The 22,766-nt window shown below is 41.2% G+C and overlaps 1 protein-coding gene across 1 annotated transcript in view; it reads right to left on the bottom strand.

Annotated features, from left to right (window-relative positions):
- LOC110509192 (zinc finger E-box-binding homeobox 1) overlaps window positions 1–10,824 on the bottom strand; it is a 96,482-nt gene extending 85,658 nt beyond the window's left edge. Inside the window, exon 1 of the mRNA XM_036967070.1 lies at window positions 10,671–10,824. Coding sequence (XP_036822965.1) covers window positions 10,671–10,728 — 58 coding nt within the window. The 5' untranslated portion in view covers window positions 10,729–10,824. The remainder of the gene's footprint in view (window positions 1–10,670) is intronic.
- Window positions 10,825–22,766: the final 11,942 nt, after the last annotated feature.

The raw sequence follows: 22,766 nt of genomic DNA, 5'->3' as shown, positions 1-22,766 counted from the left end.
GCGCAACTGCGTAAAGCCGCCATTGTTCCTCCCGCTGTTATTGAAAAACCTACACACTCGGTTGATATATTATCGAATACATATTTTCAAAACAACATGAGGATTGATGATAAAAAACGTTTGACATGTTTCTGTGGACATTATGGATATTATTTGGAATATACGTCTGCATTGTCGTGACCGCTCTTTCCTGTGGATTTCTGAACATAACGCGACAAACAAACATCGGTATTTTGGGTATAAAAATAATCTTTATGGAACAAAAGGAACATTTGTTGTGTAACTGGGAGTCTCGTGAGTGAAAACATCCGAAGATCATCAAAGGTAAACGATTAATTTGATTGCTTATCTGATTTTCGTGACCAAGCTTCCTGATGCTAAGTGTACATGATGCTATGCTATGCTATCGATAAACTTACACAAACGCTTGGATTGCTTTCGCTGTAAAGCATAATTTCGAAATCTGAGACGACAGATGGATTAAGAAAAGGCTAAACTGTGTTTTGCAATATTGCACTTGTGATTTCATGAATATGAATATTTTTTAGTAATATTATTTGACTGTTGCGCTATGCTATTCAGCGGTTGCTGACAAAAATGATCCCGCTAACGGGATGGGTAGCACCAAGAAGTTAACAAACATCTCCAATCTTGTCTCATTGATTGGACTCCAGGTTTGCTGACTCCTGACGCCAATTAGCTTTTGGAGAAGTCATTAGCCTAGGTGTTCACATACATTTTCCAACCTACACTGTGAATGTTTAAATTATGCATTCAATATAGACAAGAAAAATACAATAATTTTTGTGTTATTAGTTTAAGCACTATGTTTGTCTATTGTTGTGACAGACGAAGATCAGATCAAATTTGATGACCAATTTATGCAGAAATCCAGGTAATTCCAAAGGGTTCACATAATTTTTCTTGCCACTGTAGGGAATTGGGTGCCATTTCGGACACAACAGAAAGCGGCTGGGCTGAGGCAAAGGTGCCTGCTGCTGGGAGGTCTCTCTCTCTCCCTCCACCCACCCACCTCTCTCTCTCTCCCTTTGTCTCTCTCTCCCCCTCTCCTTCAGTTTCCCTCCCTCCACCAGTTTCCCTCCCTCCACCAGTATCCCTCCCTCCACCAGTTTTCCTCCCTTCACCAGTTTCCCTCCCTCCACCAGTTTCCCTCCCTCTACCAGTCTTCCTCCCTCCACCAGTTTCCCTCCCTCCACCAGTTTCCCTCCCTTCATCAGTTTCCCTCCCTCCACCATTTTCCCTCCCTCCGCTCATAACTCAGCAGATAGCAGCACCAAAACCACCATAGCTGCTGTTAGCACTAGCTAATGATCCCTCATTACGCTACATCACAGCTCCTCTGTACTGTCAACTCCCCAGCCATCCCACTCTAACACTGAGTCCTTGCCTCTCCTTATTACTGGTATTATGGTTTTGGATAATGTTAGTGAACCCTGTTAGTGAAGACAGATATCACAATATAAACTACTGTATTTCAATGACCACCACCAGGAAGACATAATGCCCAGAGGGGCTAAGAGCCTAGGCGTAGCTAGTGAGATTTCGAATGATTTCATAACTTCCTGGAATGGAGTGCCTCGCTAACTCGATATTCTTTGCAGAGGCTTCCATGATAAAGAGCATGGGAGGATTTGCAAATGAGCTGATGAAAACAAGGAGAGAGTTTCCCACCAGCCGAGTGTGAAAGAAAGAGAGTTCCCCATTCTCAGTATTGCCTGTGAATGGACTCTTTTTTCTGCCTCACACTTTAACTTCTTGGTGACAGGGAGGCAGTATTGAGTAGCTTGGATGAATAAGGTTCCCAGAGTAAACTGCCTGCTACTCTGTCCCAGATGCTAATATATGCATATTATTAGTAGTATTGGATAGAAAACACTCTGAAGTTTCTAAAACTGTTTGAATTATGTCTGTGAGTATAACATAACTCATATGGCAGGCAAAAAACCCTGAGACAAATCCAACCAGGAAGTGGGAAATCTGAGGTTTGTAGTTTAATTTAAGTGATTGCCTATCCAATATGCTGTGTCTATGGGGCCAGATTGCACTTCCCAAGGCTTCCAGCAGATGTCAACAGTCTTTAGAAAGTTGTTTGAGGCTTCTATTGTGGAAGGGTGTTGAATAAGAGCTGTTTCAACAAGTGGACTGGGCTGAGGCCAATCAGTTGTTTACTGCGCGGTCATGTTGGCGCGCCGTTCCTTCTTTTTCCTCTGTAATGAATATGCTATTGTCCGGTTGGAATATTATTGAAGATTTATTATAAAAAGACCCTAACGATTGATTGTAAACATCTTTTGACATGTTTCTACAAAGTGTAATGGAACTCTTTTGACTTTTCGTCTGGATTTTGCGCTCGCGCATTGTGCCTTTGGAATAGTGAACTAAACGCACAAACAAAACAGAGGTATTTGGACATAAATATGGACGTAATCGAACAAAACAAACATTTCTAGTGGAAGAGGGAGTCCTGGGAGTGCATTCCAACGAAGATCAGCAAAGGTAAGTGAAGATTTATAATGCTATTTATGACTTTTGTTGCCTCCACAATTTGGCGGGTAACTGTATGGCTTGCTTTTGTGGCTGAATGCTGTTCTCAGATTGTAGAATATTGTGCTTTTGCCATAAAGCTTTTTTTAAATCTGACACAGCGGTTGCATTAAGAACAAGTTTATCTTTAATTCTATGTAAAACATGCATCTTTCATCAAAGTTTATGATGGTTATTTATGTTATTTGATGTGGCTCTGCAATTTCTCCAGATGTTTTGGAGGCATTTATGAACTGAGGTTTTTGGATATAAATATGAACTTGATCGAACAAAACATACATGTATTGTATAACATTGAGTCCTGGGAGTGTCATCTGATGAAGATCGTCAAAGGTTAGTGATTCATTTTATCTATATTTCTGCTTTTTGTGACACCTCTCTTTGGTTGGAAAATGGCTGAATACTTTCTGTGACTAGTTGCTGACCTAACATAATGATATGTTCTGCTTTCGCCGAAAAGCCTTTTTGAAATCGGACACTGTGGTTGGATTAACGAGAAGTGTATCTTTAAAATTGTGTAAAATACTTGTATTGTTGGGGATTTTTAATTATGAGATTTCTGTTGTTTTGCATTTGGCGCCGTGCAATTTCACTGGCTGTTGGCGAGCTGGGACGCTAGCGTCCCGAACGATCCCAGAGAGGTTAAAGGTAGGAGGGAGGCCAGTCAATTACAAAGGTAACTAGGGACGCGTCCAAAATGGCGCCCTATTCCCTATCTTGTGCACTACTTTTGACTAGGGGCCAATATATTCCCACTATAAAGGGAATGAAGTGCCATTTTGGACATAGGGGCCTTCTTGGGCCTTATTTCACTCTAAATCCAGCACACAATAGCTTAGCCTAAGCCATCACAAGACCCAATAACGCACCTATAGGCTATTGCTGGTATTCAGATGACTGAATGAAGCTAGTTTTTTTAAATCCTTTATTTAACTAAGCAAGTCAGTTCAGAACAAAATCTTATTTACAAATGACAGCCTAGGAACACTGTGTTAACTACCTTGTTCGGGGGCAGATTGACAGATTTTTACCTTGTCAGCTCAGGGATTTGATCTAGCAACCTTTCAGTTACTGGCCCAACACTCTAACCACTAGGCTACATGCAGCCCCAGCTAGTGCATGAGAGAGAGAGAGAAGAAAAACATGTTATTTCTGGACTGAAATTTCTCAAACAATGACTTGGTGGCCTCTGGAAGAAAGCCTGTAAGAAATCAGTCCAACCTACTCTCAAATCATTCCAACTGTACTAACTCAAAATTAAGATAAGCCTATAGTTTGACATTATAAAAAGCCTACCTAGGCCTAAACTGTTCTGGTAACAGCGAAAAACATTGATCACAGCCTAGCTGACGGGACATTAGAACTAGGCCTACAACTGGATGAGATCTCTTTCAGAGGGTTGAGAATTAGCCTATGTTTATAATCATAGCCCCCGTCCCCACAGGAGACCTTTTGCCTTCTGGTAGTCTGTCATTGTAAATAAGAATTTGTTTTTAACTGACTTGCCTAGTTCAATAAAGGTTAATAAAAAATATGATAATAAAAATTCACTAGGAACTAAATGGAAACCAAAACAGGGAAGGACTACTATCTGAACGTGTCCAATAAGGAACCATTGTTTTCGTTTTTCTGTTGCAGAACATATTGTTACAGTGTGCACTGATGAATATGACACTGCAGTTCCGTATTTTGTATCACTTGAGAATTTAGGATTGTTAACATGGATATAAATGTTCCTGTAAACCTAATACACAATAATAACCTTATTAGCCTATTTCATCTGAATAATTAAGCCATCTCTCACAAACAAGCTGGACAGTAATAATCTAAGTGTTATCTGGCTAGTGGCTACATCATTTCATTTCAACACAAAATACTCACAATAAGGAACAAGTGCTTAAAGGAAAACTTCACCCAAAAACGATATTTTGGTATATGTTTCATTAGTCCATTGTTGATATAGTCTCAAAATGTTTTGCATGTCAGCAATCAAGTTTTCAAGATGGGTACCTTTCAAAATACAGAAATATTGCCGGAATTATGCATTTTGCATCATATGTGGTATTTTGAAAGCTATATACCTTGAAAACTTGATTTCTGACATGCAAAACATTTCGGGACTGTATCAATAATGGGCTAATGAAACAAACATCAAAGGATAGTTTTTTGGCATGGAGTTTTCCTTTAAGCCTTGCCACACATTAATTCATGTAAATTCACCGACCATTTCGAATCCCACCGTACCTTCGCCGCTATGCAATCTGGTTTCCGAGCTGGTCACGGGTGTACCTCAGCCACGCTCAAGGTCATAAACGATATCATAACCGCCATCAATAAAAGACAGTACTGTGCAAATGTCTTCATCAACCTGGCCAAGGCCTTCGACTCTGTCAATCACCGCATTCTGATTGGCGGACTCATTAGCCTTGGTTTCTCAAATGACTGCCTCGCCTGGTTCACCAACTACTTCTCAGATAGAGTTCACTGTGTCAAATCGGAGTGCCTGTTGTCCGGACCTCTAGCAGTCTGTATGACGGTGCCACAGGGTTCAATTCTCAGGCTGACTCGTTTCTCTGTATATATCAATGATGTCGCTCTTGCTGCTGGTGATTCTCTGATCCACTACTACGCTGACGACCATTCTGTGTACATCTGGCCCTTCTTTGGACAATGTGTTAACAAACCTCCAAACGAGTTTCAATGCCATACAACACTTCTTCCGTGGCCTCCAACTGCTCTTAAATGCTAGTAAAACTAAATGCATGCTCTTCAACCGGGCGCTGCCCGCACCCGCCCGCCTATCTAGCATCAGTACTCTGGACGGTTCTGACTTGTTAACAACTACAAATACCTAGGTGTCTGGTTAGACTGTAAATTCTCCGTCCAGACTCACATGAAGCATCTCCAATCCAAAATTAAATCTAGAATTGGCTTCCTATTTCGCAACAAAGCCTCCTTCACTCATGCTGCCAAACATACCCTCTTAAAATGAACTATCCTACCGTTCCTTGACTTCGTCGATGTCATTTACAAAATAGCTTCCAACAGAATATCAGTCTGTCCCTAATGTTTTTCCTGGAGAGAAGTGGCTTCTTGCTGCCCTGCTTGACACCAGGATATCCTCCAAAAGTCTTCACCTCACTGTGCGTGCAGATGCACTCACACCTGCCTGTAGCCAGTCCTGAGCAAGCTCTGTACTGGTGGTGCCCCGATCCCGCAGCTGAATCAACTTTAGGAGAAGGTCCTGGCACTTGCTGGACTTTCTTGGGCGCCCTGAAGCCTTCTTCACAACAATTGAACCTCTCTACTTGATGATCTGATAAATGATTGATTTAGGTGCAAACTTACTGGCAGCAATTTCCTTGCATGTGAAGCACTTTTTGTGCAAAGCAATGATGACAGCACGTATTTCCCTGCAGGTAACCATGGATGACAGAGGAAGAACAATGATTCCAAGCACCACCCTCATTTTGAAGCTTCCAGTCTGTTATTCGAACTCAATCAGCATGACAGTGATCTCCAGCCTTGTCCTCATCAACACTCACACCTGTGTTAACGAGAGAATCACTGACATGATGTCAGCTGGTCCTTTTGTGGCAGGGCTGAAATGCAGTGGAAATGTTTTTGGGGGATTTAGTTGATTTGCATGGCAAAGAGGGACTTTGCAATTAATTGCAAATCATCTGATCACTCTTCATAACATACTACGTTGCTTTATCTTGGCCGTTGTAAATGAGAACTTGTTCTCAACTGGCCTACCTGGTTAAATAAAGGTGAAATAAAAAATATAAAAAATTAAATGTAAATCAAAGTTTATTTGTCACGTGCGCCGAATACAACAGGTGTAGTAGACCTTACAGTGAAATGCTTACTTACAGGCTCTAACCAATAGTGCAAAAAAGGTATTAGGTGAACAGTAGGTAAGTAAAGAAATAAAACAACAGTAAAAAGACAGTGAAACATAACAGTATAGAGAGGCTATATACAGTAGCGAGGCCATAAAAGTAGCGAGGAGCCACGCAAAGCCCAGGGGAAAAGAGACATTTCCCACCTTCCTAAACACACACATACACACACACACACACACACACACACACATTAGCCACAGCAGCCCCTCCCCCAGTCTAGATTCACCTCCCCTTTACCATAAAAGTAGAGAGGTGGGGTTTGTTATTCCTCAGCACAATTTCATTAAAGGGACACATACACAAGCACACATACATACATACACACATACTATATATACACACCCTCAGGGTCTAGGATAAGGGGAAAGTGAAATTTTATGTCTCCGGTCACAGGTCAATCAACACTGTTAGGGCTACTGTGGCAAATCACTGCCATTGAAAGTGTGAATTAGCCCCTTTTATAATCAACTGGGCCAATTTAGATTTAGCCAGCTGCCAGTTGCAGCTACATCAAAGTCAAAGCAGAATGGCTTTAATTTAAATACTCAAAACACACTGTTAAATAATTTATATCTAGACACCACTATCAGAAACAATTTGTAACATCTAGGCAGTCATTGAGGGTGTGACTTTACACGTGGATTTAGCTCGTCTTTAATCAGGTGCAATTAGTCCCAAATGGCACCCTTATTCCCTATTCCATAGAGTACTTTTCACCAGAACCCTATTGGCCCTGGTCAAAAGCAGTGCACTACATAGGGAATACTATGGTGCCATTTGGGACATAGACAGTGAGTCTAAGTGAAATCCTAAGCTGCTACAGGGCCAGTGCTGAGAAGGCTGTGTTTATACTGTGAAGTATGTTAACACGGGCCCACATTCCTCTATTCCCAAATTGTAGTGTTAAAATTACAGCCTCGGCAGAGAGACGTGACAAAAGCAGCACGCTTAGGGATGGCCAGCACCTGTTTAACCCAGCCAGGACACACACACACCGTCCTCCTTGCTGCCAGTTTCTGAACCTGACGCCCCAATTTTTACAGCTGCATGGGGCATCATATCAGGACTGAGTCTCAAATGGCACCATATCCCGACATAGTGCACTATATACGGAATAAGGTGTCATTTGGGACACCATTTGGGATGCATCCCAAACCTTCACCTGTCAAGACAGTGCACTGAGCAGCCTTGGTTCTTATAAACTGTACCTTAGCAGGAGGTCTTGCTCACACACCACACATACACACCAATGTGCTTGCATACTAGTCTCTCCAACAGCTGGTAGAATAAGTCCCAAAATCTGAAGTAGGCTATGATACCATAATTGGCTACAAGATGGAAATAGCAGCTTAACTACAAGATTCAACTACCCGAGAAGAAACAGCATCAAGGTAATGGAAACAACCTCCCATGTACGGGGGAGAGACACCACGTGACACCCTGCCTGCTCTAACATCTTTTGATTTGCTACCGGGAGGGAGAGCTTCATGAAAGAACACTGTTATTTTCCATTATCACGCATCAATAACGTAAGAATATCACATCAGTCCAATATGTAATTAATAATTGAAAATGTAGGCCTAACACAAATTATTAATATGAAGCGGGACAATGTTTATTTTTCAAACAATAAAAAATGACAGAATGACAAAAATAACACTGAAGGGTTTAAAACATAAGGTGTAGGCTAAAATAAAACACCATGAAGACTTGCACCTCAACCCTATGGCCCGCGGTCAACCGTCAAAATGACCACTGCCCGTTATAGAATAACACTAAGCATGCATTGCTATCATAAATGATACGTGATCGAACAGACTGGACTTATATTAAAACAATAAAAATGACACAGTAATATAGAAACGACATAGTTCGAGGCACCTTTATAGGTGTTGCATCACCTTGCATACCTGGCCGTCTCATAACATAAAAAGCAGCAGCCCCGCCTTCACTGCAGTAACGGTACACACCGCCATTCCATTCCATCGACCCACTCGGAAATTGCATAACGATATAATTGAAAACAATAGATGGAAAACATTTAGGTGTGTGCTGTCTGTTTCACAATATTGCTATCTATTACAGGAAATAACGGAGTCATTCGCATTCGCCACCACCTTGTGTACTGCTTTCCTTTTCCTTCACAACCTATTCTTCCCTTGCCTGCACGGTGACACACACAGGGCGGTAGGCTACACTAGAGTAGATTATACATCACTTGTTTCGACAAAAGAAAAAGAACGGAACAAAAACCATCATAATCAAACATCAACAAATTGGACATCATCATGCATGTTTATGAGTGAAAAATCCCGCGAGAACAAAACCAACAGTGAGAAACCAAGAATCTACTGACGCTGATATGCACGGATAAACTAAACAACCATAATGTTTTTCTACCTGCACAAGTTGCCATTTTCTGCAGCGTATATTGGAGTCTTTTCCCTCGTCTGCTCTAGAATGAAGATAGGTTTAAAATAAACAAATGTTTCCCCCAATCTGTGCCAATAATACCGTAAAGATAAATGCCGCAGGTAGGGTTTTATAGGAGGACATTTGCGAGCCCCGTTTTCACTGTTCAGGTGAACATGTTGATGGCTCCTGCCTGCGCACGGACGCTGCCTGGGCGGCACGGCGCTCAGCTCTGTGTCACATCTTGTGTCGTCAGCGGCCACAGGAAAATGTGCTTTCCTGTTTCCAGCCCTCATCTCACTACTCGAATAACGGTACTACCTATAATATTTGTTTGGCCGGTAGGTAGAGTGAAAGTGAGGAGGATAGGTAGAACACAGGTAAGATACCCTCCAATGAGAGGGAGCTACTCTTTTCTGATCAAATCTAAAGTGGAATCCAAGCTACAATAATTTGCTGACAAACTTCATCAAATCAAGTGAATGATTAGGCTACATCGAAAAGATCAATTGTCGTTGTATGCTATTGTAGGTATAATGTTGTTAATTTAGCAAACTGAGTATCATTAGCCTGTTTATGCTCATGTAGCAATTGAACTATTCAATAAATAAACAAATTCGTGCAGTGTATTATGTTCTGTTACCTTTCATTCACGTGAAGTTTGGGTCGTTAGACAGAATGTCCAGGCTGCGCTGTTGCTGCTACATAACTCGATTCCTTATATAGACTGCAGCAGTTGCTCATACACATAGGAAGGCTATGGGCTGTGTGACGCCCATTTCTTTCATGCATTGCTTACACCACCCAGCATAACAGGTAAGTACTAGCCTAGGCAATATATCAGCTTCTCTTCCACAAATTAAAATCAACATCAAGCTATTCAAGAAGCGAAATTTGAGGACTAAAATGTAAAGTAAAACGGATCGGTTAAGACCAAAACAAAGTTATGCTACCTAAAAAGGAGACCACTAGAAGCCTGAGTGTCATGTATTCAAATCGAAATGAACAAAAGTGGACTAATACGACAAAATACTTTGTACAAGATAGATCTCCTTCCTTAACAAACCCCTCGACAACAATGCATCAAGCAGTGTTGCGTGCAGATAATAGAAGGGGTTGCTGCCCAAATCACAACACAAGCCCGATTAAATGTATTTTATTTATCTATTAATATAGGCCTAATGCAAGTCCAGAATGACATGCAACTAGTGAGTCTACAAAGTCAAATGGAAGAATATACTATGCATTCAAAGAACTCTGCTACCTGTAGCAAAACACGACAAACTAGCTATTACCATTATCTCGTAATTTTTCAGTAAAATTACAGGTGGCTGAGTTTAACTGAACTGAATGTCTGGGACAGCAAGTTAGCAAGCTGCTAGCCTGTTAGCTTAGAAGTTTTTGTTGAGCAAAAGCGTAGCAAACGACAGGATTTCTGTTTACAAATATAACACATCGCATCTTGTCTCTTATAAAAACAAGGTGACAAGTGACCGTAAAAGAAAATTGGATCGAGGAACAAAATCAGTCTCTCACTCAAATCCACGGGATGATAGGTGCGTATAACGGTACGCTCGGGCAGCGCCGCTGCGCTAGGCGGAGAGAAGCGAGCCAGGTATAACGGTACACACCACATTTGAATATACGTACTACTTTCCAGCACTTCAACTCCCTAAAACGTGGGTCAGAAAAGTCCCAAAGTCGGCGAACACAGTTGAATGAACCCAAAAGTACGTAGTCCATCTCACTTAATCGTTTCCCGTCGGTTTACGGAGTTTGGCTTACCGTTATTCCTCTTCGGGTTCGCCTGTTTTCTGCGCTTACACCTGGGGCCATCCGCCATGATCCTTTCGCTCTGTCTGAATAATGCCTGTCGGGGCGAGTCACCTCCTCTCTCGCCACCTCCCCCCGTACCCCACTCCTCTCTCCACTCCACCTCCCTCCCTCCCCCTCTGCACCTGGTTTACGACACTTTCTGCTTTACGACATCACCTTCTCCAGTTTCTTAACATGCTAAATTCGTTCTCCTAACCTGCAGCGTAAATTCTAACCTGCTACGAAGTCACTTCGGTATCGAAGTGGCGTGAAAAGAGTGTTTCCCCACTGCTAAAACCCCAGCACATGGCCCAACTCCCTACTGGCAGCACATAGAATCCACCCCGAGCTTTTGCTTTCGCCGAACTCTTGATCGTTTGCTCCTGTTGCCGAAAATATAAGATGCATGGTCAAAATAAGAACATGGTAATGTGTTTTGATAACAGATAACATTTTGACAGGTAACAGACAGTCCATCATTAGGCTGCTACAATTATAAACTATTATTTTGGAAAGGAAAATACTTCAAGCGACAGGGAACTGTTCACGTGACAGAGCATTAACCCCTTAAATGCCAGACTGTTGCTGGCGCGCGACTACGTTTCAAATTGGCTATTCTATAAGAGATTTTAACACACATACATACACACACACACACACACACACACACACACACACACACACACACACACACACACACACACACACACACACACACACAGTTTAGCAACACGTTTGATGGCAACAAATGCACTATTTCTACATTATTATGATCATGATGAAATTGAAAACAACAATTTTGAAAAGTATGATATCCTGATTATAATAAAGATAATAACACAATGATTATTATGAATATAAAATAATATTCAAATATTTTGTTTAGTTAACACAGACAGCACTTTTGGGACATATGTCTTTGGCTTGTGTCTTTACTTCCAGTGAAAGTGAGAAACCAGGATGTTATGTTATACCTGGAAAGTCATGGAAAGTCTCTGGAGGCTCCTCAAATGGCACCCTATTCCCTATAGTGCACTTTTGACTAGGGCTCCATAGGGCTCTGGTCCAAACTAGTGCACTATATAGGGAATAGGGTGCTATTTGGCATGCAGACTCTGAGATGGGATGCTGCACACATAGAATAGACCCGCTGTTCTCACTGAGCAGGAGAAAATATGACGTATGCAGGATTCCTGCCTTTATAGACATACATTTTTTCTCTCTCTCTTCATCTGTCCAGATTCAGACTGTTATCACTGTTTCACGTCTTGCATAAGCCTAACCCAGATAGATAGAGTTTTTATAATGTATTTAACCATTATTTAACCAGACAAGTAAATTAAGAGCAAATTCTGATTTAGACATACATTCTTCAGATGACCCACCTGAGAGAGGAAAGATAGAGGCAACAAGAGACACAGTCCGATGCAGCGATCAAGGTTTGTCTCTTCAAACAAGAGTACACGGTAAGGCTACACTTTTTTCCTCAAAAGGGACAAGCAGCCATGAGCTCAGTGACAGTTCGTTACCGGTCACAAGAGCAGCTTCCAGACTGCAGACCCATCAAGCTATTCTTGTACCTGAGGTCAGTTTTCGGACTGAACCTGGACTTGCCAGGTGCTGTATATGTTCCATGCCTTTCCTTTCAAAGTCAGCTCGACTGTTCCAGTACAGTACATGAAATAGACATTTTACAGATTGTTACATTCTATTTCAGCTCTTTTGCATTTTATATCCATCTTCACTTCAAATTTTTGGCATTGATCTAAGTTTTCATTTTTCACAGTATGATGACATAATTCAAGGTTTGTCTTATTTTTCATTTTTAGCAAATCTGTTTTAAAGCAGCAATTAGCAGTTAAAATCATAACAAAGCTTTCCCCGCCCCTGTTTGAGTAAAAAGCTGAGAGATTGGGCTGGAGAAATGTAACCACTCTCCAATTCATAGACAGCTAATGGATGTTTACATTTACTTTGTTTACAAACATTGGAGTAAAACAAGCTTATATTTTGGGTTCTGATGGGGTACACCAGTTGAACTAAGTTCATGAGGCATTTATAAGTTACATTCTTCAAGAATCAATGCGTACATATAATTAATTTATATGTTAAACAATTGATGTAGCAACTGCGGAGTGCTCCTTTAAAGATTCTAGTAAATTAAAAGATATATTGTCTTTATAGAGGGTGTAACAACATTTCTAGTTCACAGGTCATGATGAAGTCAATTCCCAGCCCCTGATGACAGCAACAAACAACTCACCAGTCTCCCCCATGAGGCTTTACCACACCCACCACCAGGGGACAATCTCTGGAGGTATCTTATTGCATGAAAACATTTGTTTATGTTCAACCAATCAAATAAGTATTGAATGTAACCCAGGTTTAACTGGCAGGTGCTAGATTACATCACCCAAAATATGTAATATTATAACACAATTTGGCTGTAATCTGAACTACAAGGGCAGGAAAATAGCATTGAATGAGCAGGGAGCTGTTGTCTAAATCAGAGAACATCTGTCAAACCTGGTCCTCCTCTACTCACGTAGAGCTACAACAGCTCTCTGTACCTTATTCCCAGTCTGCCCCATATGGAGATTGCAGGGGCCTGGTATCCAAACTTTCATGGCTTGAGAGATGTGGTCATCAGTCAAGTGTGTGTAGCTGGCTATCTAGTTTGACTATCAACAGTACTGCCACAGCAGCATAACATTTGATTAACACTTGATAACACATCATTTAGCTTACATCATCATCATCAATATTCAGTCTAGTTGGCTGATACACGCAGCAGAGAGAGGCAGAAACACGAGGTAAATAACAATCAGTAAAATAAATCAAGCTAGCTAACTAGCATGTACAATTATATTATTTTGTTTACGGGGGAGGGATGCCCTTTTCAAATTTTGAGTGCCTGCCCCCTGAAAGGTCTGTGAACGACCCTAGTGACAGTGCATGGTCCAGTCCATAGGCAGTGTCAGTGTTCTTTTGCCCATATTAATCTTTACTTTTTTTTGGCCAGTCTGAGATATAGCTTTTTTTTGCAACTCTGCCTAGAAGGCCAGCATCCCGGAGTCGCCTCTTCACTGTTGACATACTTTAATGAAGCTGCCAGTTGAGGACTTGTGAGGCATCTGTTTCTCAAACTAAACACTCTAATGTACCTCTCCTCTTGCTCAGTTGTGCACAGGGGCCTCCCACTCACTGCTCTTTCTATTTTGGTTAGGGCCAGTTTGAACTGTTCTGTGAAGGGAGTAGTACACAGCGTTGTACCAGATCTTCAGTTTCTTGGCAATTGCTCGAATGGAATAGCCTTCATTTCTCAGAAAAATAATAGACTGATGAGTTTCAGTAGAAAGTTATTTGTTTCTGGCCATTTTGACCCTGTAAACGAACCCACAAATGCTGATGCTCCAGATACTCAACTAGTCTAAAGAAAGCCTGTTTTATTGCTTTAATCAGGAAAACAGTTTTCAGCTGTGCTGACATAATTGCAAAAGGGTTTTCTAATGATCAATTAGCCTTTTAAAATGATAAACTTAGGATTAGCTAACACAACGTGCCATTGGAACACAGGAGTGATGGTTGCTGATAATGGGCCTCTGTACGCGTATGTAGATATGCCATTAAAAATCAGCCCTTTCCAGCTAAAATAGTCATTTACAACATTAACAATGTCTACACTGTATTTCTGATCAATTTGAAGTTATTTTAATGGACAAAAAATGAGCTTTTCTTTCTAAAACAAGGACATTTCTAAGTGACCCCAAATGTTTGAACTGTGGTGTAGGTCCTGGATGGCAGGAAGCTTGGCCCCAGTGATGTACTGGGCCGTACACACTACCCTCTGTAACGCCTTACGGTCAGATGCCGAGCAGTTGCCAGGTGGTGGGTGATGCAACCGGTCAGGGATGCTGTCGATGGTGCAGCTGTCTAACTTTTTGATGATTTGGGGACCCATGCCAAATCTTTTCAGTCTCCTTAGGGAGAAAAGGCATTGTCGTTCCCTCTTCACGACTGTCTTGGTGTGTTTCGACTATTATAGTTTGTTGGTGATGTGGACACCAAGGAACTTGAAACTCTCGACCCACTCCAATAAAGCCTGTCAATGAGAATGGGGCCGTGTTGGCCCTTCTTTTCCTGTAGTCCACAATCAGCTCCTTTGTCTTGCTCACATTGAGGGAGAGGTTGTTGTCTTGGCACCACACTGCCAGGTCTCTGACCTCCTCCCTATAGGCTGTCTCATCATTGTTGGTGATCAGGACACTGTTGTGTCATCAGAAAACTTAATGATGTTGGAGTCGTGCTTGGCCATGCAGTTGTGGGTGAACAGGGAGTACAGAAGGGTACTAAGCACGCTCCCCTGAGGGGCCCCCGTGTTGAGGATCAGCATGGCAGATAAGTTGTTGCCTACCCTTATCACCCTTAATGATCAGCCATTAAGGATCAATTGGAAGGATGTCCTAGTGCGGCCTTTACAGACATACTTCAGAGAGATCCTGTGGCGTTCTACATTAGCATCGAATAGTCCCCGCGATATGCAACTTTTCAGGGAAGTCAAACCAAAACACGCAGTCAGTCAGGAAAGCAAAGGCTAGCTTTTTCAAACAGAAATTTGCATCCTGTAGCTCTAACTCCAAAAGTTAGATGGAGAATAAAAAATAAAAAAAGTCCATGGAGAATAAGAGCACCTCCTCCCATCTGCCCACTGTACTGAGGCCAGGAAACACTGTCACCACCGATAAATCCACGATAATCGAGAATTTCAATAAGCATTTCTCTACGGCTGGCCATGCTTTCTTCCTGGCTACCCCAATCCCAGCCAACAGCTCCGCACCCCCCGCAAGCTACTTGCCAAAGCCTCCCTAGCTTCTCCTTCACCCAAATCTGATACCAGATGTTCTGAAAGAGCTGAAAAACTTGGACCCGTACAAATCAGCTGGGCTAGACAATCTGGACCCTTTCTTTCTAAAATTATCCGCCACCACTGTTGCAACCCCTATTACCAGTCTGTTCAACCTCTCTTTCGTATTGTCCGAGATCCCTGAAGATTGGAAAGCTGCCTCGGTCATCCCCCTCTTCAAAGGGGGTGACACCCTAGACCCAAACTGTTACAGACCTATATCCATCCTGCCCTGCCTTTCTAAAGTCTTTGAAAGCCAAGTTAATAAACAGATCACTGACCATTTCCGTACCTACTCCGCTGTGCAATCCGGTTTCCAAGCTGGTCACGGGTGCACTTCAGCCAATCTCAATGTATTAAACGATATCATAACCGCCATCAATAAAAGACAGTACTGTGCAGCCATCTTCATCGACCTGGCCAAGGCTTTCGACTCTGTCTATCACCGCTTTCTTATTGGCAGATTCAATAGCCTTGGTTTCTCAAATGACTGCCTCGCCTGGTTCACCAACTACATCTCAGATAGAGTTCAGTGTGTCAAATCGGAGGACCTGTTAACCTCTGACAATCTCTATGGGGGTGCCACAGGGTTAATATCTCGGGCCGACTCTTTTCTCTGTATATATCAATGATGTCGCTCTTGCTACTGGTGATTCCCTGATCCACCTCTACGCAGACGACACCATTCTGTATACATCTGGCCCTTCTTTGTACACTGTGCTAACAAACCTACAAACGAGCTTCAATGCCATACAACACTCCTTCCGTGGCCTCCAACTGCTCTTAAACGCTAGTAAAACTAAATGCATGCTTTTCAACACATCGCTGCCCGCACCTGCCCGCCCGATTAGTTTGACTACTCCGGACGGTTCTGACTTAGAATATGTGGACAACTACAAATACCTAGGTCTCTGGCTAGACTGTAAACTCTCCTTCCAGACTCATATTAAACATCTCCAATCCAAAATTAAATCTAGAATCAGCTTCCTATTTTGCAACACAGCCTCCTTCACTCATGCTGCCAAACATACCCTCGTAAAACTGACTATCCTACCGATCCTCGACTTCTGCGATGTCATTTACAAAATAGCCTCCAACACTCTACTCAGCAAATTGGATGTAGTCTATCACAGTGCCATCCGTTTTGTCACCAATGCCCCATGTACCACCCACCACTGAGACCTGCATGCTCTCGTCTGCTGGCACTCACTACATATTCGTCGCCAGACCCACTGGCTCTTGGTCATCTATAAGTCTTTGCTAGGCAAAGCTCCACCTTTATCTCAGCTCACTGATCACGATAACAACACCCACCCATAGCACGCGCTCCAGCAGGTATATCTCACTGGTCATCCCCAAAGCCAACACCTCCTTTGGTCACCTTTCCTTCCAGTTCTCTGCTGCCAATGACTAGGATGAATTGCAAAAATCGCTGAAGTTGGAGACTTATGTCTCCCTCACTAACTTTAAACATCAGCTATCTATACACAGCCCATCTGTAAATAGCCCATCCAATCTACCCACCTCATCCCCATATTGTTTTTATTTACTTTTTTTCTCTTTTGCACACCAGTATTTCTACTTGCACATCATCATCTGCACATCTATCACTCCACTGTTAATTTGCTAAATTGCAATTACTTCACCACTATGGTATATTTATTGCCTTACCTCTTCACGCCATTTGCACACACTGTATATAGACTTTTTTTCTATTGTGTTATTGACTGTACATTTGTTTATTCCATGTGTAACTCTGTGTTGTTGTTTTTGTCGCACTGCTTTGCTTTATCTTGGCCAGGTCTTGTTCTTACATGGCCTACCTGGTTAAATAAAGGTGAAATATAATTTTTTAACATTAAAATAGAGATAAAAGTAAAGACCATTTAAATATACTGTATGACATCTTCTGTGTTTAAAAATCACTCTGCCATTTCCTGGTTGCTAAATAGTTTGTCTATTAAAACAAGCAGTCATTGTGTAGGGTATCATTGTACAATCTAACCGCTATGAAATATATTTTCCATAACCCAAAATATATAGTTTTTTCAGCTTTTTGAAGCTGGTGTATAAAACCGAAAGTAAAAGACGTAAAAACTAAACTTCAGAACGGGAAGCATAGAAATTTGCACAACTACCGCTTCTTAGACTTGTTTTTAATGAGAATGAAATATCTATAACACATTTCTATGTGAATTTGGTCTCGTCGCCCAAAAAGTTGTATCTTTAACTTAAGGATTTGTATGACAAGTGTCGCTGTGAAGTCGTCATTGATATGTATTCATACTTAACAATGCCATTAAATGCCATTAAAGTTAATATAAGGAAATCTAATCTAGGCCTCAATCTATGGATTTCACATGACTGGGAATACAGATTAAAAATATATATATATTTAACCTTTATTTAATTAGGAAAGTCAGTTAAGAACAAATTCTTATTTACAATGATGGCCGTAACCCGGACAACGCTGGGCCAATTGTGCACCCCCATATGGGACTCCCAATTACGGCCGGATGTGATACAGCCTGGAATCGGACCAGGTTCTGTAGTGACGCCTCTAGCACTGAGATGCAGTGCCTTAGACTTCTGCACCCCATCTGTTGGTCACAGATACCGTAAAAGGCAGGGTTGTATAAGATAACCAGTCAGTATCTGGTGTGAAGACCATTTGACTCATGCAGCGTGACACAACTCCTTCGCATAGAGTTGATCAGGCTGTTGATCAATGTTCCTTCTAAACGGCTTGTGCTCCTCAAGGACTGCTGGGCAGAACAAATGCCATGCTGTGCAGAGATGCAAGAGATTGAACTTCACTAAATTCGCCCCATTGGTTTGCACTATATAGATCAAATATTTTTCTGTAATCGAATAAACATTAAATCAGCCCCCTTTCAATGCAACAAACCAAAACAAATCTAACTTTGCAACATTGAGTCTGTGATTTTGTTGTAGGCAGAGCCAGAGCGTAAGGAAGTAAAATTATATTGGTGGGGGTAGCCCACGAGCAGTCTTTTAATCACTGCAAGTGAATGGCTTTTCAGATCAGAGCGCAGAGTCGCGTGTGTACACATTTGTTGACATTCTTTGCTAGTTAGCGAGTTATTAGCCCAGTTCTAGATAAGTATAGGTCAGCAATGGGGAGTTACTGCTTCCTACAAGAGCACAAAACATGTAGGCCACATTTCAAGCTGTCTTTGAAAAACAGCCAAGGAAAAAGCTTATGTCTTAATTAAAGGGGCAGTGTTGTATTTTGAGACAGGCTAGAGGGTTAGCCTGCATTGTCTAATTCTCTGTGTGTTAATAATAATACATTTTATTTTGTAAAGTATTTTTTTGTATCATACAACACAATACAATGCAATTTAAAGTCACTTATGTGTTACAGACCAAGTAAAAAACGAATTAATTCATGTCAAGCCCTTCATAATGTAAAAACGTTTTTTAAAAGTTTCATGCAGTGTAGGCCTGCATTGAACACCACATATAGGCAACTGTAGGCTATATGGGGCGGCAGGGTAGCCTAGTGGTTAGAGCATTGGACTAGTAACCGGAAGGTTGCAAGTTCAAACCCCCTGAGCTGACAAGGTACAAATCTGTCATTCTGCCCCTGAACAGGCAGTTAACCCACTGGCTGTCATTGAAAATAAGAATTTGTTCTTAACTGACTTGCCTAGTTAAATAAAGGTAATATCATGAAAAGCTATTTCCATGTGAAAATGTTATGGGATTTGCTCCATTGGTTTTGTTGGTAGGTATCACATTTGTCGAAGTAACACACTTTTATTACTAGAACAGAGGGTAGGCAAAACGACAGGTAATAAAAGTGTGTTACAAATGTGATACCTACCAACAAAACCAATGGAGCAAATCCCGTAACATTTTATTACTGGAGGGCGCTTACGGTAGAGAAATTAATATTAAATTCTCTGTCAACAGCTCTGGTGGACATTCCTGCAGTCAGCATGCCAATTGCACAAACTTGAGACATTTGTGGCTTTGTGTTTTGTGACAAAACTGCACAATTTAGAGTGGACTTTTATTGTCCCCCCGAACAAGGTGCACCTGTGTAATGATCATGCTGTTTAGTCAGCTTCTTGATATGCCAGACCTGTCAGGTGGATGGATTATCTTGGCAAAGGAGAAAATGCTCACTAACAGGGATGTAAACAAATGTGTGCGCAAAATTTGAGAGAAACCGTATTTTTGTGCATATGGAACATTTGGAACATTTCTGGGATCTTTAATTTCAGCTCATGAAACATGGGACCAATACTTTACATGTTGCAATTATATTTTTGTTCAGTATACATCAGTCATGAGTTATGATTTAAGCATTAGACACGTGTTTTAATACGTGAGTAGGAGTAATGCTATACTGTGTTAGACTGAGGTGTCCGTAAAGGAAAGCAAGACATGAGCAATTCCCAGTCAACGCACATTGACTTTGACTTTCATCTCGATTAATGTCAAATAAAATGACTCATGTTTCCAGAGAGCTTAATCAGCCAATGTGCAGACAACAGGAGAACTCTGGGGCTGCATTCTAAAATGGCACCCCAGTGCTCTACTTTTGACCAGGGCCGTAGGTAGTAGTAGTAGTGGACGATATAGGGAATAGGATGCCATTTGGGGCAGACTGGCTCTGCCCTCTATCTTATCGTACAGTGGGAATCAGGACATGAGTGAGTTCATCACTGAGGTGAAGTGAGGTCATATGAGGGTGAGCAGACAGACATTTACATTCAGTGCTACTGAACCCACAGAAGACATGGAGATCTGACCTAAATCAATACATAGGAACTGTACACATGCACGCACACACACACACACACACACACACACACACACACACACACACACACACACACACACACACACACACACACACACACACACACACACACACACACACACACACACACACACACACAGCTTGTTTTGCATGCTGTCATAACCTAACACTCATGTATGCAAGTAAATTCCATGTGCATGCATACGGCTACAGTGGTGGAATTATGCAATACAGTTGCAATTGTCATGTCAGCAACACAAGACGTATTTCTTCTCACACATAGCTTGCTTGTATTAATAGAATGATAAATACATTCCTTGAACATCAGAAGTTAAGATTGACTTGAATTACTTGTTTATGATGGCTGGGATGTTTGTGGTATTCTAATGTAATGTACTTATTATTGTATCTTGTATCTTTTTTATCGTTTTATATATGTCATAAGGGAACCATTGAAAATGAGACCCTGGTCTCAATTCGTCTCCCCTGCATAAATAAAAGTTCAAAAGAATAGCATGGTATATACTGTAATTAATGTTTCCTCAGCAGGCCCTCTCTTCTCTGCCTGTGTTCTGCACAGCAGGGTAGCAGAGGCACATAGTATTTTAAATGTCGAAATAAATACAATACGACTTGAAATAGGATTCCACCCTTGAAGTAATATGCATGTGTCACAAGGCCAATTGACTGCAGTGACATTAAACTGGTTGGGAGCCATGATGCTGCTGTTTGTCTGGGAAGGAGGATTAATCATACGATTGCATCCAAAATGGCACACTATTCCTTATATAGTGCACTACTTTTGACTAGGGCCCTGGCCAAAAGTTTTACACTATATAGGGAAAAGGGTGCCGTTTGGGGGACAGACTTTATGTGGGCACCAGAGGAACCAAACTGGGCTCGCTCCCTGCTCATAGAGGAAATAAAAGTTATACTGTCTATGAAATATGCACAACAACTGAAGACAACAAACATCGTCAGTGTTGGTTGGCTTGGCTGTGTTAGGTGCATGCGATGAGACTGAGTCAATTGAACTTGAGGTATTTAACTCGATGTGATTTCAGAACTTTTATCAATTGAATGTTTTTCTGAAATATTGTATAAAATATGCAAATTAGGTGAGATGTACTGCAAATCAGTTTCTGGACACTTGATGGAGTCTGCCTAAATATTTGGTTTAATTTTCAAAAAAATAATTGAAGACATTTGGGTAACATTTTACTTGACACCCAGAGTCATAATATGTCACAACCAGTCATAATATGGTCATAACACTGTCATGACTCATATATTTACACCAGTTGTGACATATTTTCTATTATTTTATGACTGGATATGATATGACAAAAATCTAGCTTACAAATTTGACGTATCAACAATTCTCTCTGGAGTATCTATCTAAGGATAACCACACCAACCTTGGTGAATGAATATGCTTCTGAAGCTGAGAAAAATGTGTTGGCATGCGGGAACAGTCTGACTTTCGGGAAATGACAGTTAAAGGCAAGTACATTGAACCTAGCCTACCAATCGCAAAATGCCTATTTTCACCCAATCACCATCTATTCAAAGTAAGTTACAACATTTGGTCCCGTTTTGTAACGTTCTCTATGGAATGGGCTTTAAGATTATATGAGCTTTGAAATTATGGACGTATGTCCATTTAAAAGGGGTTCAAATTTCATGAAATATTGATGAAAATGTACATTTACATAAAGTTTTTGAAATGTTATATTTTGAAAGTACTCATGGGTGTCACTAAAACGGGATGGTTTTTCTAACGTGCGCTAATGTGACTAAAATGACATTGTATACAACAGCCAACTGTCCGGGACATAGACATGTCTTATATGGACAGAAAACGTAACTTCTTGTTAATCTAACTTCACTGTCCAATTTACAGTAGCTATTACAGTGAAAAAAAGACATGCTATTGTTTGAGGAAAGTGCACAACAACAAAACACTTTTATTAAGGTAACTGGTTTGATACATTCACCTATGAAGGTAAATGATGTACTTACATTTAGTAATCTTGCTCTGATTTGTCATCCTGAGGGTCCTGGAGATAAAATGTAGCATAGTTTTGTTTGATAGAATCCATTTTTATGTTAAAATGTAGGAACTGGGTTCTACAGTTTGACCCCACTGCTGTTTCTGGCTCCACACCCACTCCGCCCGGCCATCTAGATGTGTGAAAGTTAGTGTTTTAGCTAATGATCCATAATGTAAGGAATTCCTGGGAGTGTGTAAACTTAAATATTTTATTACCATAACATTTTTGTATGTTCTCTATAGTTATGTACTTGAAAATGTATCAATTGACCAATTTCGGCAAATTTGGGCAAACTCCTGGCAGACTTGATACAA

The sequence above is a fragment of the Oncorhynchus mykiss genome, chromosome 28 (assembly GCF_013265735.2).
Source record: "Oncorhynchus mykiss isolate Arlee chromosome 28, USDA_OmykA_1.1, whole genome shotgun sequence".
NCBI lineage: Eukaryota > Metazoa > Chordata > Actinopteri > Salmoniformes > Salmonidae > Oncorhynchus > Oncorhynchus mykiss.
This window is presented reverse-complemented; position numbering and strand designations above follow the sequence as displayed.